The 27,920-nt window shown below is 36.4% G+C and overlaps 1 protein-coding gene across 4 annotated transcripts; it reads right to left on the minus strand.

Annotated features, from left to right (window-relative positions):
* On the minus strand, window positions 1-26,841 carry LOC127941027 (epsin-3). 4 transcript variants are annotated; one of them, XM_052536179.1, is made up of 11 exons: window positions 26,498-26,840; window positions 21,413-22,131; window positions 12,067-12,185; window positions 8,138-8,215; window positions 7,936-8,025; window positions 4,476-4,562; window positions 4,020-4,158; window positions 2,573-2,734; window positions 2,334-2,429; window positions 1,444-1,674; window positions 1-1,347 (listed from the first exon to the last, which is right to left on the minus strand). In XM_052536179.1, the coding sequence occupies exons 2-11, from the start codon at window positions 22,008-22,010 to the stop codon at window positions 1,061-1,063; spliced, it is 1,887 nt and encodes a 628-aa protein (XP_052392139.1). In that variant the 5' UTR covers window positions 22,011-22,131; window positions 26,498-26,840; the 3' UTR covers window positions 1-1,060. The 4 variants fall into 4 exon arrangements, with proteins under 4 accessions (XP_052392139.1, XP_052392140.1, XP_052392138.1 ...); XM_052536180.1 differs by having other exon boundaries at window positions 2,573-2,731; window positions 26,498-26,835; XM_052536178.1 differs by lacking the exon at window positions 26,498-26,840 and adding an exon at window positions 26,150-26,491.
* Window positions 26,842-27,920: the final 1,079 nt, after the last annotated feature.

Below are 27,920 nucleotides of genomic sequence, written 5' to 3' on the forward strand. Positions count from 1 at the left end.
CAGATGTGTCACTCAGTTTAATCTTCATCCTTGTGTGTGAAGAGCAACAATCTCACATCAGTTCAATCTGAACACCACTGTAAGTACATTCTCTTGCTGGAAGTCTTCATTCAACAGTCAATGCCCAATATTAGAATATCATTATTTATAATTTAAATTTTTGATGCTTAAATTATTGACCCCAAATATCGGCTGTTCACAGATAGCAGTCATCAGATACTCCAGACCAAGAAAGGGACACTAAAGCAGAGCTAGAAATTGGTGCAGGAAATCAGAAAATATGATAAAAATGTTATGAGAGGCTTTGGACTTGTGCATGGTAACAAGTGCGTTATCCTTTCCAAAAACTATTATAATACTTAAAGGTGACACTGACGCTGCGGGAGTTGGATTAAATATTCTTAACCTTTAAACTGTGCCATTTATTTGTCACTTCTTATGAATCCAGCATCAATTTGTATCGCCATGTAATGCATGCTTGACATTCACACATTTGATTATAGCTCAAGGGCGTTCACACATACAGTGATTTTAAGACTGGAGGTCGTCCAGTGGCTGTATTGGTGGTCAATGTGGATGCTCTTATTGGTAAATGCCCCTAATATTATTGGTGCACTGCACAACTTTGGCCAAATTTAGTCAAAAAGTGATTACAAATGGAGTGTAGTGTCAGTAAATAGCTATTTATGTAGTTTTTAATTTTAATGTGCACCGTTACAAGTTTCCATTTTTGAATGATGAACACAGACTACTGCCACCTGCTGGTATGGAGATACTTAGTAATGTGTTCAAGCACAAATGTTCATTTGTATAATATTGAACTTTTCTCAACTTTGTCCCATCCGTGGATACGCCACATTGGTCATCACTGTTGAAAATGAAAGTTTTATTTGTGACTGGAAACTGTTGTACTGTATGTGTGAACGCTTCTTAAGAGTCTCTGCATAGAGCGAAATCAGGAAGCTGTGAAAGGAGCAAAGTCATTTAAAAAAAAATTGTGTTCCAGTTTTAAGTCAAGTCAGTGGTTAAAATGTCATTTCAAAATCTTGTTTGGATGTGCTCATAGGAAAGGGTTTTGATTGTGTTGGTCTGGATCTCCAAGCGTGGATGTGGTTGACAGGGGTAGCAGCGGCTGCGGCAGGTCTCCGGGGACCAGCGGCGGGACGTGTGCGGACTGTGTGAAGGTAGAAGGCAGGGAGCTGGGCTGGATGCTGGCAGCCATGGGCAGAGAGGCATTAAATGGGAGGGATGAGGGTACAGGAGATGTGGAGCTGGGGTGCATTTGATTAAGTGTGAAACGGGGCGGCTCATGTTGGAATGGATTAGAGGCCAATGGAGCATCTATTCCTAAATGGGAAAGAGTCCGCAATCAATTAAAATATTATGGATTTAGACACGCATGACAACAAGAGGTTTAATAATAGTCAAATGCTGCATTCAAACCTGATAAAAATGGGTTGAAGTTCTTGGAAGGAGGGTTGGAGGGTATCAAAGCATCCAGGTTGACGAGTGATGCTCCGGTGAGACCCAGAAATGCCTCGGGAGTTCTGCTGGTTTGAGGAGCTGTTTTCGGTAGACCTTCGCCAAGGGAAGACATATCGAAAGGCATAGGACTACTATGGCCATTTAAATTTGCCTGACCTCCATCCATAGAGTCGTCAAAAAGATCGTCATCTAAAAATATGAATATAAGTAATGAGATAAATGAATGCACACTACCATTAAAAAGTTTGGGGAATGTTCAATTTTTTATGTCTTTTCAAAAAACTAATGCTGACCAAGGATGCATATATTCAATCAAAATACAGTAAAACAGTAATATTGTGAAGTTTTATTACAATTTAAATATGTGGATATATTTTAAAATTGTTTTTATTCATATGATTTTAGATCTGAATTTTCAGCATCATTGCTCCAGTCTTCTGTGTCTAATACACTGCTTTGCTGTACAAGAAATAAAATCTTATTATCAATGTTGAAAACGGATTGTGCTGCTTTATATTTTTGTGTGGACTGTGATACATTTCAGGAACCTTTGATGAACAGAAAGTTTACCGTTTATAACACTATAAATGTATTTACTGTCACTTTTTATAAATTGTATATGTTTTGCTGAATAAAAGCATTGATTAAAACAATCTTACTGACCCCAAAACTATGAATGGTAAAAATATAAATGACAAAAAATCTAATTATTCACAAAAAAGAAATATAAAAAGGAAAAAGGGGGAAAAAATGGTGTATATGTATTACAATAGCAATGATTGATTATTAATATTAATTTATTAACATTAATAGAAAAAAATGAGAAAGAGCAGAGTGATTGTGATTGCCTGAGGGACTTCCTGCCCGAGGGGATGGAGTTTTGAGAGGGCCAATAGATCCTTGTTTGTCTGCTTCTACGGTTGAAAAGGGATCCACTCCAGTTCCTACACAATTTACAACAAATCTAAAATGGTTGGACTTATATAGGATTAATAGCATCTTCAGTTAGTGTATTTAGTGTATTTAGCATCTTTAGGTATGACCAGTGATCAGATCTACATTGTTAACTAGAAGGTGATGTTTGTACCACGTGCAGGGGAGATCCAGGTCTGGTTCATGGGCGCAGAGCCAGGGGCGTCCCATGGGTCAGGATGTGGCTGTCGCTGCGTCCAGGGCTGGGAACGATCACTTGATGCAGGAGGCGCCATCCATGAGCTTCCATGTTGACGGCTTAGAGAGCTGGGCTCTGCTTCAACACAATCAGATTAGTTAGTGGAGTTCAGATTAGTAAGGCTGTATGATTAAGGCAATACTGCAGGAAGTTAACAATCATTTTTTGTTTGTTTTACTGGCTGAAACACCAGTAGACACGGACTTCATACTGACACATATCAGTGCAGATCAGTGGCTCTCGACCAGTGTCCCACTAGGGGCCTCAGCACAATACCAAAGGGACAAAATAATGGCTTAATATTATTTAAAACAAGACAAAACAAATGATGTGCAAATATATATGCCAAATATACACTTTACAAAATAACATACTGATTTCAAAGAGTAACATTAACATGACTACAAGTTAAACGTAGACTTTGTAAAAATGTAAAGCAAAACAGAAATGTGCAAAAAAAAAAAAAAAAAAATGTTGACAGCAGTAGCAATATATCAGCTAGTTGACTGGTCTCACACATGCCTAGTTTAAAATATGCTACGACACCTAAAAATCAAGATGTATACATGTTCCTTATTTTAATTTGTTCCCTTAATAACTGACATTTTTACTTAAGAACCAGGGTTCTTGTGATCTTGGACAACCTGGAAACAAACAAATCTAAACTGGTAATAAAAAGTATAAACCAGGGAGAACAATCATCTACTGGAATTATGGAATTTAATAGTTTGGGTTTATTTTAGTTTCTATACATAAGTTTAAAAAATGAGAAGCTTTGACATTATAGGAGAAGTATCGTAGATTTTAAATATTGTCTTTGACAATTGGGGCCCTTGGCTTGGAGTCAAAAAGGCTGAGAGCCACTGACATAGCTGCAGCAAACATTTTTAGTTACCGGTGCTATTGAGGAACGCCTATGCTTATCCCTATTCACAGGCATATTCTTCACCCATGATTCATATCTTTGGTAAACTGAAAGAGTCCAAATGCAAGTACAGACTGGTCATGCCAAGTAAATTAATTCATACTCCAGTTTGCCAGCAACTTTAAAGGTTATGAGAAACACAATGATATATATGATGACTCAATGACCTGTGCTAAACAACTCCTCTGTTTCCTTTCAACTAAACCATGTTCTGGCAAAAAAAAAAAAAATGATTGAAATTCCATTAAATGCTAAATAAAATTTCTTGGTGATGGTGTGGCTGAAAATGTAACTTTGGTAATGTGATCTCGACATGTCACAAGTGAATATTATGTACAGTATTGTGTACAATTCACCTTATTTTATATGCATCTTAAATACCTGGTGGGCCTCTAATGTTTAAGAGTGCATTGCTGTTATACAATCCTATGAGCTTACCTGGACTATCCCAGGGCTCAGACCTCAGAGGACCAGCCTGGGCTAAGCCACTATAGCCTCCAGATGAAGCCCAAGCACTGGCCGCAGAGGGCACATCAGGAGCCGGAGCAAAAATATCTGCAAGATCCAGCATGGCAGACTGCCAAAGGAAAGCACAGAAAAGCACTTTCAGCACATTCAGAGCGATTTTAGGTCAATACGGCATGCACCTATACACAAGCGTTCATAAAAACCTTGCAATGGGGACATTTCACTGCAGAACAGTACCTTGAATTTATGTGACAAACTAAAAATGAACCAGTTTCAATTAACAGGACAAAGCACATTAAGTCCTCTCCAGTCGTGGTCAAATTTTTACAACTGGAACAGCTATAGCAATACGTTTATCTGTTCTTAGTAAAAAGCATTCATTTGTATGTGCTTATAAAGAGCGAACAGGTTAAAAGAGTCTCATACTCTTCCTCCTTTGGCCTCCAATTCTCGTTTGCTCTCTTCAAGTGCTTTCTGGAGCAATGACTCGTCTCCTTGTCGACTTTGCTCCTCCTAGTAACCAACAGACATTGAAGACGTATCAGAGTTCAAGACATCCTTAAGATCACAACTAGAGCAAGCATGCACAGTCAAACTAGTACACATTTTTCATTACTGTATGTCATGTAGTTGTGCATGACCATTTAGTTTATAAAACCATTTCCACCGCTTTGCTGACTCTTAAAAATACAAGCTATTTGTTTCTGCTGTAAATGCATGTTTGTTGTCAAGTTCAATATAGTTTTAAATCATTCATCTTTCAGTAAAACACTTTTCAATGCTTCAAATTCATAAAACAATTCACCCTGAAAAACACCATTAAAACTGACAGAATGAGACTGAAGTGATCATCAGTGTTGTCAAAAACAAACTTTGGATGTCTTTCTAATGGTGGGATATGCAGAGTGTAGGTGCTACATACAACCAGAAACAGCAAAACTAACTGCACTTTCCATAGTCAACAGCTCTCCTAGTATCAGAAATAATATCATTATACTATTTATTCCATATTTCCTCCGTATGGTCGTGTCTGAAAACTGTTTAGCTGCCCAGTCAGTCAGTGACTAAGCAGGTAATGTTTTAATATGAAAGCACCTCCTGAGGAAACTGGTCTGGACTAGACTGAACTGAACTCCAAAAACACCATCAAATTATGTTTAAAAATGATCAAGAACAAACCGAATGAATATTTAATGACTGCGGTGCTTTTTTCTTCGTAGAAACTGAATCATGAGTGGAAAAACTATTTATTATTTATAAACTAATTTAATGTACTACTGCTGCCTTAAAAAAAAATATTTTCCTTCCATCTATGAATGGGCAGCGCAAGGATTTCAGAACAAGTAATGTTGGCAGTTTAGTTTCAATAAATGGTACTTTTGGTTTGGGAAGGACTTTCTGAGTTAAAAAAATTACAGCAAGTTTTCAAAGAACATTGAACTCAAAGAACTGAAGGACAATCTGATTCCAGCATGAAATGACCCATCTAGGCTCTAGGCTACTTGTGAGATTCATAAAATGTATAATGGTACCTGTGTTGAAACAACTGCAGTAACTGAAGAATTGCCATTTTTGTCTCCTAGACCTAATACTGACGCAATTAACAAAACAAAATTCTGAATACAGATTCTGAACATTCTGATAGATGCTGTTAATTACTATTCATAAACTTTTTGTCATCAGAATTTCAGATAAATAATGCACCATTTTACAAAATAATATAATTCATATTTTAACAGCAATTAACACACAACTAATTGTCTGTAAACATTACATTCAGTTCAGACTTAAAGGGTTACTCCACCCTAAAATGAAAATGTTGTCTTTAATCACTTACCCCCATGTCGTTCCAAACCCGTAAAAGCTTCATTCATCTTCGGAACACATTTTAAGATAAATATTTTGGACGAAAACTAGGAGGCTTGAGACTGTCCCATAGACTGCCAAGTAAATAACACTGTGAAGGTCCAAAAAAGGTATGAAAAGCATCATCAGAATACTCCATCTGCCATCAGATGTGCAATCTGGGTTATATGAAGTGACGGGAACACTTTTTGTTAGCGAAGAAAACAAAAATAACGACTTTATTCAATAATTCCTTTGTCTTTGGTCTTCTCTGTGTCTCTCCACCGTGCTGCGTGTGCTCTTCTGTGTCCTCCGCGCCACAAGGATGTGCTGTTTCTACATGTATTTAGCTTTAACCTCTTGAGACCCTGTGGCCTCATATGAGGACATTATATTTTTGTGAATTTCTCTGAGTCTGTTCATGCCACAGTTTTAGATCTGGATGTCCTGTACAGAGCACATTCAGGGCTTTTCAGAGATACCAAATGATTGGATGTTTCACATGACCACTCCCTCTCCTTGGTCATCAAAATGTCTGAAATTAATTTAGTGACACTCTTATAGAAATATGATAATATTTCTATAATATATTGTAGTTATCATTTAAATCTGTCTAATTTTTAAATTCTGTGTCATAAATCAACATCTCAGAAATATGTTATGGGGTTTCAAATCAAAATATGACTTTCCGTTACTAAACAGGACATTGATTTCATACATGTCCTCAGATGAGGACACCGGGACTAAACGCATGCTTATGACGCATTTTTGGAGACATAACAAATGAATAGAGAAAGAAATTATATTTCAATATTCTATGAAATATTATATATTATTATGAAAATCTTGACAATTATTACTCACATTATTACACTTCTTTTTTCATTACATGTTGCCCCAAAAACACATTTATATGCAAATTAGATTTAGTTTATAGATACATTGTATATAATTAGAAAACCCATTAATGGTAATTTTACACACATTTTGCAGAAAGAAAAATGTTAGACTGAATTATTCTGTTATACCATAGTTGAGAATCATCTTTATACAAAGTTTGGTAAAAAAAAAAAAAAAAAATCTTGAACATTAAAAATTTATTGGTGATTTAAAAAAATCTATTGTTTTTGCCTATGCATTTTCATTCATGTCTTTTCATTTTTTTTTTAGAAATTGAGTCCCGATGTCCTCTGCCGAGGACATAACATAACTTTATAAATGAAATGCATGAATGCAGAGCACAAGGCTGCACTGGGAAATCCTGTGTGCGATGCATGACATGCAATGTGCATCTGTGCTTGCAAAGTGAATGAAACTGCTTGCATCATTTCACATCATGATAGACCCACTGTCCTCACATGAGGACATCTTTTTTCTGGGAAAACTACTTCCTGTACAAAAACAAATTTTAGGTATTATACTTATTAGGTCCTACATATCCCAAATAGCAAGAAAAATTATAAAATGCACAACAGGCAATCTCTCGGGTTTCAGGAGGTTAATTTGAAATAAAACAGCACATCCTTGTGAATTTTCATACTTTTACTGGACCTTGACTCTGTTATTTACTTGGCAGTCTATGGGACAGTCTCAAGCCTCACGGTTTTCATCCAAAATATCTTAAATTGTGTTCCTAAGACGAACAAAGCTTTTACGGGTTTGGAACAAAATGGGGGTAAGTGATTAATGACTAACTTTTCATTCTGCGGTGGAGTAACCCTTTAAGTAAACTCTTTTAAAGTGTACTGTATTTTGCAAAAAGTGAATATTAAAGTGTACTTAGTATAGTATAGTATGCCAAGCTCTTTAAATACTATTTAAAAAGTCATGGAAATAACTACACAATAAATAACAAGTGGTGCTTTCCCACACACCAGCAATTGAGGGTAGAACGTTAAGTATTTGTAACTCAAGACCTCATATTTGTGAATATCAACACTCCCATAGTGGTCCTCTAATGACTATGATAGTTTTAGATGTGGGATTTTTTTTTCTTGCATAGATTAATATAAGTTTTAGATCTCATGACCCAGGGTCCTACCTGCTGATGTTCCTCTTTACTGAGAGTGAGGGCCAGCTGAAGCTGTGCCTCTTCATCCATCTCCAGAACAGCAGCAGGAGGAGGAGCCGGCTAGAGAGATACCATCAGACAACATGCAAGCAGTGTGACTCACAACATACAGGCATTTGGGCAACTTAAAGGTGAAGGGGAGGTGTAGCAGTGACTGCTGGGATTGCAGTACCTTGTGTGCCTCCTCCTCACTGAGACTCATTGCGATCTGAAGCTGTGTCTGTTCATCAATATCCACAACAGGAACAGGCTAGAGGAAAAGAGGAATGAGGTTAGTGCGGAGCAAATTAACCTTAGATTGCCAATCGAGTTTAACCTCAAACTAACAAAAGTGGTGCAGTTATTAATCAGAGGAATAAATGAAAGACTTCCATTCTCCATTTTGTATTTTTACCACACCATTTTTTGTTTGGATCAATGAAAATAACACCCAGACTATAAGCGAATCAATGTTATATATGTGAATGTGTGAAACAAATAGCCACATTAGTTTCTATAGGAAGTAGACTTCTGCGCATTTGGCACAACGTGAGTGTGGGTATATAATTACAAACTTTTCGCTTTTGTCTGAACTATTTGTTTCAGTTATGCACTTATGGATGCCTAAATTTTTAAAAACATCAATCTTTACATTTGATTTGTATTTATTTATATACACCTCTGTTCATAAATCAATTTATTTCATTTTTTTTTTGTAAGAAACTGATAGTTTTTCAAAGGAGAAACACATTAAATGCATCAAAAGCAGTGTTAATTTTGACACAAAATTTTAATTAAGTTTTAGTCTTAGTCTTTTGACTATAATTCTTTTTAGTTTTAGTCAAGTTTTAGTCATCTGATTTGTTTTAATTTTTGTCTTATTTTAGTCGACTAAAATTGCTTGGTATTTTAGTCGACTAAAATAAGACTAAAATCAATAACAGATTTACTAGACAATTTTTTACAGCTGGTATAGGAAACAAACTTAACCAAAATATATAAAACACAAATTCAACTTTATTTCAACACAACTGTGTCTTTATTTCGATTCAAAAGCTTTTATGCAGCAACAAACACTGTCATGATAATGTAAACAATAACTAGCTGCCAGTTGACCATCAATAAAAAAAAAAAAAAAAAAAGTTAGGTCCAGGACCTTAAAGCTTACAGCTGAGCTGAACAATAAGTGCATACATTTAAAGTAAATATTTAATAAGTTGGGTGGATAAAAAAAGTAACAAGATTTTATAAGGTATTCATTTGTCTAGCAATATTGTATGTTTTAAATACTACAATATTGCTAGATTAGTATGTATAATGATAGGATGTGAACATTCACGGTTCACATGACTAATATAGAAATATTTGTGATATTGTCAACAAGTAGAACATTATAAAATATACTAAACATTAGTATTAATCAAATGTATGTATCATAATAATACATATTAGTATTGTGCTCTCATCTAACTTGAAGAAGGGGCTATTTTACAGTACTTTTCAGTTCGTAATATTTAATGCTACAACATCTACGCACTGCAGTCTTCCAATTTTGCTTAGCTCAATAAACAAAAGAACATCGTTGTGAAATTATATTTGAGAAAATGTCCGGGTGGCTCGTCTGTAAATGTCTTTTCAAATTGGTTGCGTTGCCACGAATGAGCGCTCCACATGCTTTACACTTTGTTTTGTTTTGTTCGTCGTCAAACGTGAAGTGAGCTGTGGACATTTTGTCGCTCTTTTAGACATCACCTCTTCGAATGCCGTCTTCCCGGGAGCTCATTTAAAAACTGAAAACCTTCGCTTCACGTCTCAATAAGTCAGGCTCGGATTGGTTCTCTTCTCTAATGCAGTCTCGCCTGTTATGTTTTGCCGGTTCTTTTGCTCATTCCTCGCATCTCTCCCGTCTGCTGATTTGATTTTCGTCACAGTCTATTTTCGTCTCGTCCTTTATTCGTTGGCGATAATGTCAATCAATTTAGTCATAGTTTTAGTCTCCATCAGTGCCTTCTATTTTAGTTCTCGTTTCGTTTTCGTCCGCATATTCGTGACGAAAATAATGACGAAAATATTTAGTCAACGAAATTAACACTGATCAAAAGTAAGAGCAAAGACATTTCTCTACAAACACAAAAAATAATAATAATGATAACAACTAAGCAGTGCAACTTTTTTCAACATTGATAATAACAAGATATTTTTGAGCATCAGATCAGTAGATTAGACTGATTTCTGAAGGATCATGTGACACTGAAGACTGGCGTAATCAGCTTTGCATCACAAGAAAAAACTACATTTTTAAAACATGTTCATTCAGAAAACTGTTGTTTTAAATTATTATTATAATAATAATATACAGTATTACTGTTTTACTGTATTTTGATCAATAAATGCAGCCTTGCTGAACATAAGAGACTTTTATCATTCAAATTTTTTTACTAATTTTCACTAATCTTTGAACAATAGTGTATTAAAAGGCTGATGGGTCTTGGACTAAAGTCCTGCACATCCTGAATTAGTCCTTAAACATCAACATAAAAAACAGAACAGCTCCAGACGGTCTGATTTATGAGCGCTGGATCATAAAACCAGTCCAGTAACACAGTTAGACCTGCATTATAGAGTGAGGATGCTAATGTGATCTCTTCACACACTGGCAACACTGTCAGATGGTGACTGAGCTCTTTCTGGACGATGCTGAATGGAGAAAGCAACATTTTGGTCTCACCTCAAGTGCACTACAAAAACAAATCATTAGCCCACATGCTAATTGGAAATTTGGTGCTGTACTTAAGCCTCCAGCTAAAAAATGAGTTTTTACAAACTTCTAATTGAAGACAAGTGACCTTTTGAGAAGTGCATTACAAAAGGCCATTTTAATAAACTAAATCAAAGCTCTCAGATTAGATGAAAAGTTTCATTCAGCCTCTGAAGTGCTGAAATTGCTGTTTCCTTCCAGTGTTGATACATGTCCTACTGGTTGTGTTCTATTGATAGTGATTATCTTTATTAAATACCCAAAACAGCCAATTTAATTTAGATTTTCTATTTGGAAGCAAGAGATCTGATGGGAAGAGAACAAAAAAGAGGGACTTACAGTAATAGACAAAGATTTGAATATACCTGTGAGCAAAATAAAGATATTTGGTTTGTTACGATAGACTTAATGTACTTATTGGACTTATCCAATTTTCTTTTAATAGTTTATCCTTATTAAAGGGATTGTTCGCTCAAAAATGTCATTATTTACTCAGTCTCACGTCATTCCAAACCTATAAGACTTTCATGTATACTGGAAACAAAAATAAAAACGTCTTTAATGCAGCCTGAAAGATTTCTTATTTGCTACTACTAATTGTTAACTTCTAACTAGTAACTATCTTAGTCCATTAGTGTTATTATTGGACAGTATTACTTTAGAAAGATGAATGACTTTTGTTACTTTTGTAAAATAAATATTTGGTCACACTTTATTTTGGGGACTAATGCCGCGTTCCAGGCAACCCGTGACCCCTGTGAAAGTTGACCAGAACGGCAGTCAAACCCGTGACTTCCCACCCGTGAACTCATACTAGATTGATGTACTCCCAGTTACGAGTTCTGACGTCACACAGCACGCGAAACAACAAGGGCAGCCCCTACGGATAATATTGCCTACGGATGCAGTGTTTATGCAAGTGGTACACTTAAAAAAAACGATTTTAGGACAATGTAACATTGCAATAAAATTAATAATCTAGCTACAATTCCTTGCGCTCAGGAAGTTTGGCGTGACTTGCCTGGAATGGTACAAAGTCGTGAGTCGTGGTTTGAAATCGTGACTTACGAGCTCAAAAACCTACCTGGAACGCAGCATTATAACTATGATGTTTGCCTCAATAAACTCCTAATTTGCTGTTGTTAGAATGGTAGTTAGTGTAGGTATGGGGTCAGATTAAGGGATCTAGAATATGGTCGTGCAGAATAAGGCACTAATATGTGCTTTATAATTAATAATAAACAGCCAATAAACTAGTAATATGTAGCAACTAGTTAACCAAGACCAATAGGTGTGTGCGTGTGTGTGTGTGTGTGTGCGTGTCTGTGTGTGTGTGAGTGAGTGTGTGTGTGTGTGTGTCTCACCTTCACACTCTCCTCTTGGCTCATGGCCAAGGCCAGCTGCAGCTGGAGTTCCTCCTCTCCGCTCGTCTGGGGCCGGGCGCTCTCCAGATCTGGGGCCAGGTGAGAGGGGGAAGAGGAGGCTGGGAGGAAGAAAAGACAAAATGCTTGATTTAACCTCTTGCTTTGGATGAGAAAGGCCTGGGACCACCACTGAATGTCAGATAAGTTTGACTCTGCTGGAGAAACAGTGGGGTGTCTGTGTGGGGCAGGACAGGAGGGAATGGGTGATGGGGTTACATTATAATAACCGTAATACTTATACCTATACCTAGTTACTTAATGATTATGTGAACATTTCAGCATTATGTGTAGCTTTTATTTGTTACTACTAACTGTTAACTCCTGTTATCAATTGGTCTTGCTGTTTGGACCGTGTTAATTAAGGATATGCATTTCATATTATAGTGATGCACTGAGATTTGAAATATGTTTTGTCAATTGTCAATATGTCAATTGAAAATTAAGTTTTTGTTTCAGCCAGAATTGTTTGGTATGACTGAAATCATTGACCCAAACAGTGATGTTTAATCAGTGTTTCTCTGATGGCGTTTTAACTGTGTCTGTGTCTATTTTTACAACAGGTAAACATGCCAGCAGTGTAGATGCTAGTGCTGGGTCGACAATATCGATTTCTCATTTTTAATCGATTTTCATTTTGACGAACCAAGATCTTTAGTCTATGATATTTTCAGTTCCTGCAAGAATAAAGCTCGACTGAACGGTAGTTGTAGTGCGCCTCTCGTACAATAGTCACAATGAGCTTTGTGCTTTGTTACTTTTATAGAAACCAAATCTGAGCGTTCAAACCATAACTGGGGGTTTTAAAGGAACACTCCACCGTTTTTTTGAAATAGGGCTTATTCACATTATTTCCTACATTTAGATAGGTGGGCAAATGCATTTTTGTGCCAGTGCATGCATTGTTTTAGTTTGACTGGGTCGGCGTTAGCTTAGCTTAGCACAATGAATGGAATCCTTTGTTGCCAGCTAGCATGGCCTGAGTAAAAGTGATCAAAAAAATTAAAAAAACCCACCTAATTACTTCTTGTGGCCTGCATATTCACAACGAGTACAAATAGCGATCCAGATTAACACTAGGCGATTTCCTAGGTAGATATTGACTTGGGACTATATTATGGGGAAGCACAGGCGAAGCACTGCTGCTTAGGCGAAGCACTGCTACTTCGGCGCAGAGAATCACGCAACACATGAAATCCCACGACTTCCGTCAACATACCGGCGTGAATAGTAGCTGCCTGGCTATTTTCCTTACAGTACACGAATGGCGATGAACATGGCTGATTTTGAGAGAGACGAAGAGGGTGACTTCTCAGACAGTCAAGAACCAGAACCATACCTATTTGAACCAGAGTTTGCAGAAGACGAGCTGCGTGCTTTGGAAATAGAACGACAGTAGGAGACTGCGGTCAAGCCAGCCGCACTTCAGAAAAACACCGTCAAGCCAGCCGCGAGTGAAATTTATATGCGCGTGTATTAGTTGCGATCGCTCAACAGCCTGAGGACGTGAGGATGAGAGCCAACATGAACTGGTGGTGTGAATGTGGGGGAATATGGCAATCTTTGCCGACGGAAATAGAGTGTCTTTGCTGTAGAGAGTGGGACATGTTTTTGCCATTGATGACCAGGCTCAACACGTCAGATCAAGATGAGCGTGCCCGAAGTTGTGTCACATCTACAGAGGATTTCACGGCGCTGATCCATTCTGCAGTACTCGATTTTTTTTTCCGGTGTGACAAAGTGAACTGGAAAAAACGCCCCACGCCGAATGGACCAAATGGACAGCTGTCCACAGAGTAAGTGATTATTTTAATCATGACGCATGTATAGATCGACCCATATTATACCTGTATTCACATAGAGTTGATGTTTTCATGTGTTGCGTGATATCTCTGCGCCTAAGCAGCAGTGCTTTCTTCTGTGCTTCCCCATAATATAGTCCCAAGTCAATATCTGCCTAGGAAATCGCCTAGTGTTAATCTGGATCGCTATTTGTACTCGTTGTGAATACGCAGGCCACAAGAAGGAATTAGGTGGGGTTTTTTTATTTTTTTTGATCACTTTTACTCAGGCCATGCTAGCTGGCAACAAAGGATTCCATTCATTGTGCTAAGCTAAGCTAACGCCGACCCAGTCAAACTAAAACAATGCATGCACTGACACAAAAATGCATTTGCCCACCTATCTAAATGTAGGAAATAATGTGAATAAGCCCTATTTCAAAAAACGGTGGAGTGTTCCTTTAATGCTCTTTCATGTGTTGTAACAGATCGTTGTAGCGCATTAGATCAAGCAGCATGTGAACCCATCCTCTCTTCCTCTTTACTACTAGTTACAGATTGAAATAAACATGAATGAACAGCAGAAGGTAACAGTACAACTTATTGAAATGAATCATGTTGTATGCAATCACTCAATCATTGTTACAGTCACAGAAAGACATAATGTCATATACATGTATATTAAAGAAGTTATTTAATGGCCATAAACTCATTAGTTAGAAAATTAATGATTCTAGAAAGGGACATTCTGTTAGATATATTTATACTACTTATTTATAATTCCAAAAAAAAATTAAATTCACATCCCAAAGATATTAACAAAATATTAACGTCATTTTTTGAAAAATTATTTTCTTCAGAAACACAACCCAGTACTGGCCAGTTAAAAAGTTTTTTTGACCAATTGAATTTAAATAAACTTTCAAAAGAGGAATTGGATAACCTTGACTCTGATATAACCTTAGAAGGACTACATAATGCAGTAATTTGATCAAATAAAAGAAAGTCTCCCAGAATTGATGGCCTTCCAACAGAGTTATACCTGGTGCTATTGGATTCATTAGGTCATATTTAGTTACGCACTATAAATGAGGCCATATCCAAACACCATTTCCACAGAGACCTCAATTCAGCTTTGATCTCTGTTCTACCTAAACCCGGCAAATATCACTCAGATTGTTCTAACTAAAGGCCCATTGATTAATGAGGATGTCAGAATTTATGCTAGCATAACTTTAGCTAAAGCTAAAGCCATTAATTTTAGCTAAAGTTATTGGCAGACGTACAATACATAAACTAGCCGAGTGTTACACATCATCACAGAATCAGGGAAATTGAAAACGACTAATGGCCTTCTATTTATTGATGCCGAAAAAGCCTTTGATCGGCTTGAATGGGGCTTTCTGTGGTGCAAAGAAGTTCAATTTTGGTGACAGGTTCATTAGAACGATACAAACTCTATACACTAATCCCATGGCCAGGGTATCTACTGGTGGACTCATCTCAGACAGGTTTAATATTCATAGAGGTACAAGGCAGGGTTGTCCACTTTCCCCCCTTTTGTTCAATTTATCAATAGAACCCCTGGCCAATTCGATTAGGCGCATCAAGCCACTCTATTTCCTTATATGCCGATAACACTTTATTATTTCTATCTGACTTGCAGCACTCGCTTCCTAACGCCCTCAAAATTATAGAATTTGGCATTCTATCAGGATTTTAAATTAATAATTCAGAAACTATTTTGATGCCTCTTAATTCCGGTGGTCTCATTTTTTATATTCCAAAAAATGTCCTATTATCAACACAAGTAAAATATTTAGGGATCGATCTTAGACCCACTTTACCCCTAATCTCAAAAATAAACTATATGTCAATCTATGGAAAAATTGGGTGTGATATTCAATGATGGATGTATCTGCCCTCATCACCTTCAGCCCGAATGTCAGTAATAAAAAATATTGGAAAAACAATAGATTCTTTTCTAATAAAATATATTTGGAATGGAAAACGTCCCCACGTTAAGTGGTCTACACTTCAAAGAATTAAAATGAAAGACAGATGGGGTTGCCCAAATTTTTAATTGTATCATTGGTCCTTTATTCTGCTCTCGGATAAGAAACGGTTTGATTCTTGTTCACTGTCCTCGTGGAACTTAATAGAGCAAGAGCTTATTTCACCAATTCGATTGCAAGATTTTCGATTGCAAGACTATACTTTCCAACACTCTCCAAATATTTAAAAAGACTGAATCCCTTTTTCCTTTTAAAACTATATAGCATACCCATACTCCCGTATGGCACAATCGGATTCTGCTTTCTGGTGGACAACCTTTTGTACAGCCAACTTAAGCTACAAAAGGTATTCTAACGTTTAAAGATATAAATGGAGAGAAATCAATTTAAAATTTTCAAGACCGTATATTTCCCGTAGCCCTTTATTTCCATATTTTCAACCCGTTCTCCATTAAAATCAGCAGGTAATAAGGTAATAATCTTCAGATTCACCCAGTAGTGCAATGGATTCAAAATGTGCCAATCATAGGAACGGTTTCTTATTTTTACTTTTGCTTTTCAAACCTTAATTCTGATAATTTCCCTAAATCTAGAGCGTGTTTATCAGATTTGACTCCCTATAATAGAAGCATTGATTGGGACACAGTGTGGGTCAATACATTCCATGCATCCTCAGACTCTAATCACAAATTCATTATTCAAAGAGCATATTCGACCATACGTATACGTTATATTATGGGTATTTCAACCCCTTCCATGTTGCATATTTTGCAGACCAGGTTGCCTTGACACTTTAAGACATATGTTATGGGACTGTCCAGGTGTACCTACATTTTGGGACATTGTGCTTGATGTTAAATACAAGGTTATAAAAGTTTGTTTCCCCAAGGATCCTGTTGTTTTATTGTTCAATGGTAATTCTCAATTTTCTGTAAGTGAGAAAGAACAGAAATTTTGGCTAACAGCTTTGACTGCGGCAAGAAATTACTAGTTCAGCGCTGGAAACCCCCTCATGACCTTTCTGCTAAGCACTGGATTCATTCCTTATTGGAAATACTATACCTGGAACTGTCTTCTGCATGGACTAGCCACGCTAAGCCTGCTACTTTATCTATGTGGATGAACTGGATTTCCATAGTCTCGAAGATTTTGGTTATTTAGTCTAAAGTTGTCATTGTGTCGTTAATAATATTCCCAATATTTTTATATATATTTATTTGATCTTATATTGTTTTATTTTTGTATTTATCTGGGTCCTGGGGTGCGATGGGATAGGTGTTGGGTGAGGTTCTCAGAGGGCAGTGGTTTAAATATGTTTTCTCTTCTTTGTTGTGATGTATTTTTGTGTGTTCTATCAAAATAAAAACAGTGAATTACAAAAAAATTATTTTATGCTATTATGCATGGTATTTTCATGTCTGTACATTACATTTCAATTTACATTTAGTCATTTAGCAGATACTTTATCCAAAGCGACTTACAAAAGAGGACAACAGAAGCAATCAACACCAACGAAAGGCCAATAAGTACTGTGAGAAGTTAGCAATACAGTACATATAGAAAGGTTTCTTATATATATATATATAAAATAATAAAAAAGTAGGATAGAATAGAAAAACAAAAAGATAGAATAGAAAAAATATAAGAAAGAAAGTTGGTGTTAGAGTAACATTTTACATTTTACAAAGAAAACAAGTATTAAGAGTAGAAAAAGAATAGAAATTACAGGTTTTAGAGGGTCAAGTTTTTGTTTTTTTCTTAGAATTAGAATAGCCCTTACATATCTGTTGTTTTATTGTATTTGTTTATTTTCAGTACTGTAAACTACAACCCTGTATGTATTATTTATTTCATTAATTTTATTTATTTATTTATTTAGGATAGATAGATCTGCTTCCTCAAAGAAAACAGCTCTGGACCAGAAGAGAGGAAAGAACCAGAAGCTGGCATTGCCATATTCCAGATGTGATCTCTTCCACTAAAGTGGCTATAAATGGCCACGTTTGGCCTGGAATGCACTGGTTTAGAGATACAGTCAACTTCACATGACCACTGGCACCTCCGTGGCACAAATCACAACTTTTTACCTTTTCTACAGTGACACTCTTTTCATTAAGTACCTTCGGAAACACAGGATGGCAAACTTCTGAACTTTCCTAAAATACCTGGCATCATGACGAACATTTATTGTAAGAAAAAGTGAAACAGCACTGCTCCTTATGTCATCAAAGGTTTGATTTCAGTAAATTTTTTATTTTTTTTTTTTTTTTTATTTTTTTGGTAGAAATCTCTTATGCGCTCAATGGCTTTATATATTTGATAAAAATGTGCTGCCTCATTTTTGTTTTCAGGATTCTTTGATGACTAGAACAAAAGAACCACATTTATTTGAACATTATAAATGTCGGTCACTTTTACAATTTATTGCATCCTTGCTGAATAAAAGTATTATTTTGCGGAAGAGGCACATTCCCCACATGCATATATTGGAGTTCAGCTCTAGAAATATGTGAGGAATTCAATGAATCAGCTTCACTGTGTTTTTTTTTTTGGAGGAAGAATATCTGTGATGTGTTTATGACAGTTTTGACATGCCATCAATTTCACAGCTCAAAGCTCGTCCATTTTAATTTCTAAACTGTGGGCCAAGCAGGCAGCAGGCAAGCAACTACTGATGTATGGAAAAGAGATGCGTCAAAATACTCAGTGTTAAAGTTTCATTTTACTGTGTGTCCGACAGGTGAAAGATACAGTTTGGAAACACATGAGATAGAGCCATCATTTCTGAGTGACCTATCCTTTTAGAACAGTATTGCTTACAGACCAAAATCAACCTGAAGCCTTCAAAAATAAACATACATGTAAGAAAAGAGCCTGATAGAGTGAGTACATGACTGAACAAGGGAAGAATGTAGATGCAAATCCGGTTCAACAGCAACACATGCATCAAGTGATCAGGGCCTGGATTCACAAAACATCTCGAGGCTAAAAGTACAGTAGCTCATAACTCGAAATTCTACTCTGTTAATTAAAAGGCTGTTTATATGCATATTCACTATTTGTTTACGAGAAACATACATGTAACAGGCTGAAAATTAACTGACAATATAGTGACATTTAGCCTGCATTTTAAATTCTTTATTTGAATGTGGCAGCATTTGTATTTTAAAACCTTTATACATGGCAACATCGTGCTCTATGATATTTCAATGCATAAATCTCTGACAGAGACTATCAGCCAATCACTGTGTGCATAGTTAATGAGCACGCTGACATCATCCATACCAACGAGGTCAACCCCGCCCTTTCTCTTATCTTAAGACTTCTTCTCTCTATTCCTGTGTGAAAGTTTGTCTCAGCAGCTTTGTGAATAAGAGAGAGCTCTTAACTAAAAACTACAGCTATTTAGAAGAACTCTTAGGGGATAAAATGTTTTGTGAATACGGGCCAGATCTATACGGATGAAGCACTTTACATTAATACTGTAGGGATCAAACTCTCACAAAAAAGAGGAAGTAGAACTTCCAAAATAATGAAGCTTTTGGGTTAAAAGCACAAGGCTGTGTGTGATATGCCTTTCTAAGTAAACAGTGTGTGTACCCATCTGTCACTGTTGACATAGATTACTCATTGGTTTAGTTAACTTCAGCAGCTGATTGATTTTTAAAACCATTTCCAAATTCTCCCATGTCAATGAAAGAAGGAAGTAATCTCCATTTCAGAAAATCAAGGTGAAACAAATGTGTTCTCAATCCTGACAAACATTTAAGGGACACCATCCAAAAAGGAAAATTCTGTCAACATTTCCTCATCCTTTTGTCGTTCCAAACCTGTTTGTCTTTCATTCCCCTTCAGATCAGATTTCTTTAAAGAAACCTGAGAGATTTCTGTTCCATTCGCCCAAAACTTTGACGCTTTAACACCTAAAAGGAAATCCAACCAGATTTAATTTTGCACGTCAAGCAAACACATTTAAGCGTTCAGTTACCATATTTAATCTACTCTATCCCTTGTGAAAAAGACATATACTTAATTGTATTAAACGTGCACTTGTAGTACTCTCAAATTACAATCTTTAAAATTCTAAACTCAAAAATATTTTATTTATTTTTTTCAATTTCATACTGATTGTTCAGCTGATGAAAAAGATCTTTCAGTAGACAAAACCTCCATAAAACTAGTTTGGAATAGGGCTGTCAACGAACATTCTAAATTCTAATATGTATTCGAATAGTTAAAAAAAAACGAATCTCAAAAATGTGCACCCAAATGAGCATGGCATAATGTGTGGAACTCCAACTAAACAGTCACGTCTTGACACTTAACGTAACTTTGCATCGCCCGCCGCAAGCTCTTTGTCTGCAACACGACAAGAGGCCATAACGGATAAATTAATTGAGTTAATTTGTAAGGACATGAGACCGATCAGTATCGCGGATGGGGCAGGCTTCGGGGAGTTCTGTCAAGCAATGGATCCGAGGTTTGATTATTTATCGTTTCATGTCAAGGAAAAGTTCCATGTTTAGCACAGCACAGCTCGCTCGGAGCATTCAGTGCCATATGCTGTAAAACTTCAATTAATATTAATAATATTTGTTTCAATCACTGAATGAAGCTTGCTATATTTGGGACAACAGTCGCGAACCTTAAATTGCTTGCACAAAAATTTGTTTGTTCATTTAAACCATTATGCGCAGAGAACGTGAGGGTGAGAGATATTGAGGTCTGCAGTCTTGGCCATTAGTTGATTTCCTTGTTTTTGTGTAGGTAATACGTTGTCATATGTTTAAACTTAAATAGACTATCTATACGAGTAGTTATGTCTCTTTGTATTATTTTGGCCTGTTAGTGACGTAATGCGCGTCATTGACAACATGCGCAACCAGATGTTCGAATAGTTCGAATATTCATGTATTTTTTTGAGGAAATATTTTTCGAACGTCATTTTTGAGCAATTTTGACAGCCCTAGTTTGGAAACTAGCCCTAGTTTGGAAATCATTCTCATCCACGTAAAATTCAATTTGGCATCTAACATGACGTAGGCCTACTGGATATTTAATTGGTTATTCATCTAACACTCAAAAACCAATATCCAACTTTCATAAGAACCAATATTGTGATGCATAAATTAAGAATTTCAATATCAGTGCATCCTTAAAAGTAAATTGTTGCTCCATGCCAATCCACTGACCTACAAATCCCCATAACTCAATATACTATTGCACCTGTACTTAACAAGATTTTTAACAAGATTTCTGTAATCATAATGTTATGGTTTACATTTCAGTTTTGACCTGGACAAGCAGATACTGCATTTCAGGCTTGATCTCTGGATCAATTCACACACCACCAAGTCAGTATTTTTATCAAAACAGTAAAAGACGATGGTAAGCTATTGTGCATAATAACTTCATATTCAGCTGCGCCCGTGAGCGTGTGATTTTACTCACATATCCAGGACATTCATGAACAGTGTGAACAGTCATACTCACGGTTGACGGAGGATGGTACGTGCATCACCCTGCTCTGCTCTTCCCCATACAGCACTTCCACACTGGGCTGACTGGTGGGACGTCCTGGATAGGGAGGTGGTAAAGATCCATAACCCATGGCAATGCTGGTTCCCGTCACACGTTCACGAGTCTTGAGCGCCTTCGATCTCTCCTGCTTGAGGCGCTCATCTTCCCTTAGAAGAAGCACCAGCTGCTTGGACTTTTCCCGTATGCCCATGCCCTGGTCCTGTCCGTCCCGGTCGATGTACTGGAAATCCCGCAGAGTCTGGATGGAGTAGATGTTCTCCTTGCACTGCTGGGCCACTCGCTCTGATCCTGACTTGATCAGATAGTCCAGCAGAGTGAGGGCCTTGTAGACATGCCGCCAGTTCTTGCCGTGGTCGTTGAGCCTCTTCCAGATGATGCCCATGATCTCGGTCAAGGACACCACGTTGAAGGTCAGGTCTGAGATTTCCATCAAGAGCGAGGTCGGGGGACCCCACGGATCATTGGAGGTCGCCTCCCTGGCCTTGATCTCTGCATCCGTGTAGTTGTTCACGATGTTCTTCATCTGGCGCCGTAATGAAGAGGACGTCATGATGACTTTGGGGTGTGGGATGATGAAGATGGTTTGTGAAAAGAAGAGATGGGATGCAGTGTGTGCCACAAAGAAGATGCAACGGTCAGGAATCTCCAGCAGAAACTACAGCTTCATTAGCCTGAAAAAGATAGAGACATGACTTTGTTAAACATGCAACTGATATGTAGATGGATTTATCTGCTTTTTTGGCAAGCCTATCCTTCTGAAAAAGAAGTGCATTTTAGCATACTTATAAAAAGAATAACGTAAGTAACGTTAATACCATAATCCATTACAATACAGATTTTAGCTATTTAAATCAGCTATTTTTCTATTACTTTTGAGCTAACTTGTTTAACTGACTGGTTTGAATAAGATAATGTTGTGCCATATTGATATAAAAATACAAAGAGTAAGAAAAAAAAATTCCATTCATTGAAATTAACAAAATGAAGGGCATTAAACACCATGTTATGTCCAGGTTTCCCAAACTGGGGTTTTTAAGGGGGTTTGTGAGTTTAATGAAAAGCTAATAATTAATTAAATCATAAAAATATAAAAATTGTACTACTTCAGCTGTTATGTAGATTTTTTTTGAGAATTAGGCATACGCAATACTGGACCCACCGGTGGGTCCCCATAGTTGGTTTAATAAATCATTATAAAATAACACCAATCAAAATAAAAACGTTTTTTCTTTTTTTTATATTTTTGGACACTTTAACTTCATGTTTTTGTAAAAAAAAAAAAAAAAAAAAGTGTAAACTGTAAATTAAATGAAAATGTATTTGTGTAAATTTACATTAAACATTAAAAAAATGCTTTTTTGATCCACTTATTTAGTACATATTTATATGTAATGTCATAACTGCTTCTGTTGTAAATATTTTATTAGTGTTGTAACTAGTTTAAGTGTACTGCCGAATAAACTGACAAGCATTTATGGTAAACTAAAATAATATCATATTAATATCATTTTAAAACTTCTGTGACAACGAATTAAATATGTTTATAATTACACATTTTTTAATGAAGTTGCAATTTAGTACATGTAAAATATATTACATTTAAATGTAATATCAAATAACATGTTACATTTCAATTATAATCAAGTACTTTACGTGTGCATGTTAGTCAACACATAAGACAAAAGATTATTAAAAACAATTATTTACCATCTACTTTAAAGTAATCTCACATTATTAAAAGTATTAAAACTTTTTAAAAGTGTACTTGACTGTTAAAAAACCTAAAAGTATCTCTCTTTAAGTTCACTATCTAACTATCTATCTCTTTTCTCCAGCATCTTAAAAATATACTTTTAAGATTTGAAGTACACTACAGTTCAATAGAATTAAGCACACTCATTTTTCACAAGGGTACCATCTGACAAGTTCTTTTAATGTGAAATCAAAAGACATAACTCAGCTCCCGTCTACAAAATAACACAAACCACCTGCATGCAACATGCCTTCAAAGAAATGAGCACCAGATGTGAAAGAAACATTTCTTCTGTTCCTTAACAGCTATTTGTAGCAATCATTTCGGACGGCAAAGGTGTGCCATTCAGTCGGATGACAGAAGTGTGTCATTTCTGTACCACTATTTTAATTCAGCACCCAGCTGTGGGTCCCAAAGAAGACAGGGTAGAATATACTACTTAAAACCTGTTTGAAAAACTGCTTGATGAGGCCTGTGGTGTAGAAATTACACTCTTTATCAGTTTTGTGTGAACGGCACATCAGAAAACAAGACCAGTAAAACGCATGACACTCAACTTTCCTGATACAAATAACTTAGAACCAGCAAAACTTGAAATTCACATTAGGCACAACTGTTATGACTACGTGGACATAACGATATATCAGGTAATGTAGGCTGTCAGTCTAGACTAGGAAAATATGAACAAACTACTAAGTTAACCAAGCGCTATTGGAACAACCTCCAGGTCACTGACACAATAATCGAATACAAACCTACAGCATCGTCAACTGCTGCAAAAGGAGCTTTCATACCAGAGGAATGTTTTCAGAGGTCCTAGAACTATTGTCGGAAGTAGACGCTTTTTGGCAAGTTCACACCACAGGAACCGGGAATGAGGAACACCTTTTGAAGGGACTAAATGAGCTCCTACTTGAGATTAGAGCTTAACCCAGGACTGTAGGGAACTACCAGTGGTGTAAATGTACATTAATTGGATGAAAATGTGAAACAGCACAAGCCATTTTTAAAGACATGTGAACACTAACTCCTCAAAATGAACTCTGTGATGGATGACAGAAACTGTACTAATAGGTAACACATTCAAAATCAACAAGAAAGTGCTACAGGAAAATACTGTACCTATGTTCAATTAAAAAAAGTTATGAAGTCTTATAAAACCACTCCAATTCTACAAGGATCAAGGGGTCTTTACGATGAAATTTTGTGTGTATAATCATAAAAATATTCTTCTAAAGACCAATCAATTCATCAATCAATTAATATAAAATGGGATTTGGATCAACAAAAGTTGAGAATTTTACACAAATTCGACTGGTGTTTTATGAATGAGGCCCATGATTTTTGTTGTTGTTGTTATTGTTTACATACAATTTGCAGTATCTGCAAAATGTGCATTGATTTACCAAAATAAGAGGGATCATACAAAAATTTAGTACTGACCAAAATAAAAGTTTTAATAATGTGTTGTAAAAATGTAAAAATGTTTTTGTTTTGTTTTGATAGTTGTTCATAAATTAATAAATAAATAAAAAAACTTACTTTCCACATAACTTTGACGGCATACACTGTAAAATTAATTTGGTGTAGAAACAACTTTTACTTAACTTTCAAGAAATGCAAGTAAATTTCACAATTTATCACAAGAAATGCCAAGTAACACATCATATTAAAAGTGAAATTTTGAAGTAGAAAGAATTTTTTTATTAACAGTGTTCTGTTAAAGAGACTGCATGACTGGTTTGATCAGTCTATTATCAGTCATGTTTGATCATGACTATTAATTTTTATCAGACCGGACTAGAAATAATACTGTTTAATTCATGTTATTGAATACACGTCAATGTCTGTACATAGTATTCTGAATGGCAAAGCCAAAGAGCCACTGTAAGCTTCCTCTGAAAAATGTTTAATAACTTTATTTAAGCAAGACCACAACCTGAATAAAACAGACAGGCACACATCAAAGCCCTGTGCTTCATACAGCACTGAGAAAGTGCTCTCAGAGCGCACGGGGATGACCTTGATGTGTGACACATCACACTCTCTGGGTTTAGACGACAATCAATGACAGCAGTTTGCTTAACATCACATTTCTGCTGCGAGTCTGTCGGGTCACAAAGTGCTGCGCAAGGAGGGTGGGATTTCACAAATAAGCGCTTCTGGCACCTGGGCATCCTACACAATGAGTTCCTGAGACGTTACAAAAATACAGTCTACATAATCAAACCCATCAGAGGGTACATGAAGCACAAGAAAGAGTACGGTGGTTTATCAACGGTTATTTTTACATGCTGGTTTTTTTAATTAATTTAAAATATATATTTATTTAAAATAGTTCTTATATATTACAAATAGGCCTACTTTGTTGAAAGCAATATGTGTGTGTGTGTGTGTGTGTGTGTGTGTGTGTGTGTGTGAGAGAGAGAGAGAGAGAGAGAGAGAGAGAGAGTGTAAACAACATCATATATGGTCAGCTTTATATTTAAATACTAGGAATAAATTCACTACGATGAACTATGCACTACATATTTTAGAAAAGGTTTGTCATAATGACATCATCTTGCTTTCAGGAAGTGAATTCTGTAATGACAAGCAAATATCTAATTTTTATCACTTTTTTTTTTTCTTACATTTTTAGGGGACAGTCCTAAATTAATGTTCAAGGTTTTGTATAGCACATACGTGATCTTTTTTAAGTGAATATATTAGCAGAAATAATTTGTTATTTTTAATTTGTCATTAATTTGTTTTATATATTAAAAAACATCGCGAGATAGCAAAATGCAAAGAATATTTTTAATATGAAAAAGATGACTATTTTATAGAGACAAAAAAAGTTGCACTTTGTATTTGCTTTCTACTTTTGTCTAAATGTAACGTAACGTTGCCTATATCGCGTTTTTTTTTCTTTCAGATAAATATGAAAAAGATACCTCTGTTCTCTCATAAATTAGTTTACTCAGCAGTCCACTTCAGAAGAAACCCACTCTCAATCCGAGTGGACAACAATCCAGCTCTTCCACACCTCACAAACCTCTCGTGGGTTTGCCTGAAGATTTTCAGCTGGAAGGTAATCCCACTATTAAAATCCCTCGGATGTGTTCCGGTGTCGCGGGACAGTAATAAAGAGCCCGTTCAGCAGCGATCGCATCTTCACACTGCGGTCGGTATCGAGGACAGCTCGCGTGACTCAGCGGGAATCATAGAGCACGATTGGGAAATCATATGTTGACCCGCGAGAGCCGAAACCGGAGCCTTCTGAACGTCCTTTGTGTCCTTACCTCTCATTGCTTGACAGAAAGGTCCCAGCTATCGGTGGCTGTGCTCCTCTCGACATCTCTGCATGTTTTCAGTGTTGTTAGTAGTTTGGGATTCGTGCTCGAATGCAGCAGATGATCAACTCAGTCACGCGCCTCAAAGTTTCGCCTGCCTGTTTTTGCGCTTTCGCTTTGTGGAGGCCTATCCGGTTAGGAGTTATTAGTACATATCCCGGGGCAAACCTCGCTGATAATAACAGAGCACCCCCCTGTTAAAGCCCAGTAAAGAGAAGCGAGGGAGGGCTGCTCCAGCCTGCAGAGTCAGTCTTGTTTAACCCTTTGTGCTCCGACACGAGACATAATGAGCAGATGCAGATTACTGCTACCCTGAATGTCACGATTTATCAAACAGCTGTGCCTGGAAATCTGCTGTCAGGTTACACTCTCTACCAACAGGGTACACTGTTTAAAAAGATCTATCTATCTATCTATCTATCTATCTATCTATCTATCTATCTATCATGTTTCATGTGTTGTTGTTTTTGTAGTTATTTGTAAAAACAAAAATTGAATTGCAATTTATGAGTGAAAACTTTTTCAAAGTAGGCTATAGCTAAATTCTGCACGTATTTGTTTGTTTGATTGTTTGTTTACGTTGCAATGTATACAAAATATGTTTTGCTCCATCTCTTAAAGTATATAGCGTATAGGATATATTTTCCTATTAAAAATGTATTCAATTACAGAAAAAAAAAGTATTCATTTACAGAAACACTACAGTAACATATTTCACTCAGAAATTGCAAGTGGATTTTTACACATCGTCTGTCTTATGCAATCCTTGCAGCCACACAATGATCTTATTCAGCATTATCATAAATAAATGTCATTTAAGAGACTAGATGTGGGTATTACACACTAAATATACAGCTATATTTGATCCACATTATCATTAACCATATTTTGGGGGAAAAACTGAACTTAATCTGACAAAACATCCTTATGGGGATATCCTCAATGTAAATAAGTAGTAAATAAGTAAGCAAGCAATAGAAATCTCTCTTCTCTTCTCTTCTCTCTCTCTCTCTCTCTCTCTCTCTCTCTCTCTCTCTCTCTCTCTCTCTCTCTCTCTCTCTCTCTCTCTCTCTCTCTCTCTCTCTCTCTCTCTCTGTGTGTGTGTGTGTGTGTAAACCAAGGAAAGCAAGACTATTGAAGAGAATTTGGGTTCAAAGCTTCCTGGTGACAAGTGTTTTTGCCAAGCAAGAGTTTCTGGAAATACCAGCTCTTCTCTTGACAAACTGATACTCTCCCTCTTTTATGCCGAATAAACAAAGACATTCTGAACAGCCAGCAAAGTAAAGGAAGAGGTGTCAATTCTGCTTTTCTGCTACTTGTAGTGAGAAGACAAACAGTGTTTAATCCTTAAACAAATTACTTTTTGACACTA

Source organism: Carassius gibelio, chromosome A3 (genome assembly GCF_023724105.1).
Source record: "Carassius gibelio isolate Cgi1373 ecotype wild population from Czech Republic chromosome A3, carGib1.2-hapl.c, whole genome shotgun sequence".
NCBI classification, from domain to species: domain Eukaryota; kingdom Metazoa; phylum Chordata; class Actinopteri; order Cypriniformes; family Cyprinidae; genus Carassius; species Carassius gibelio.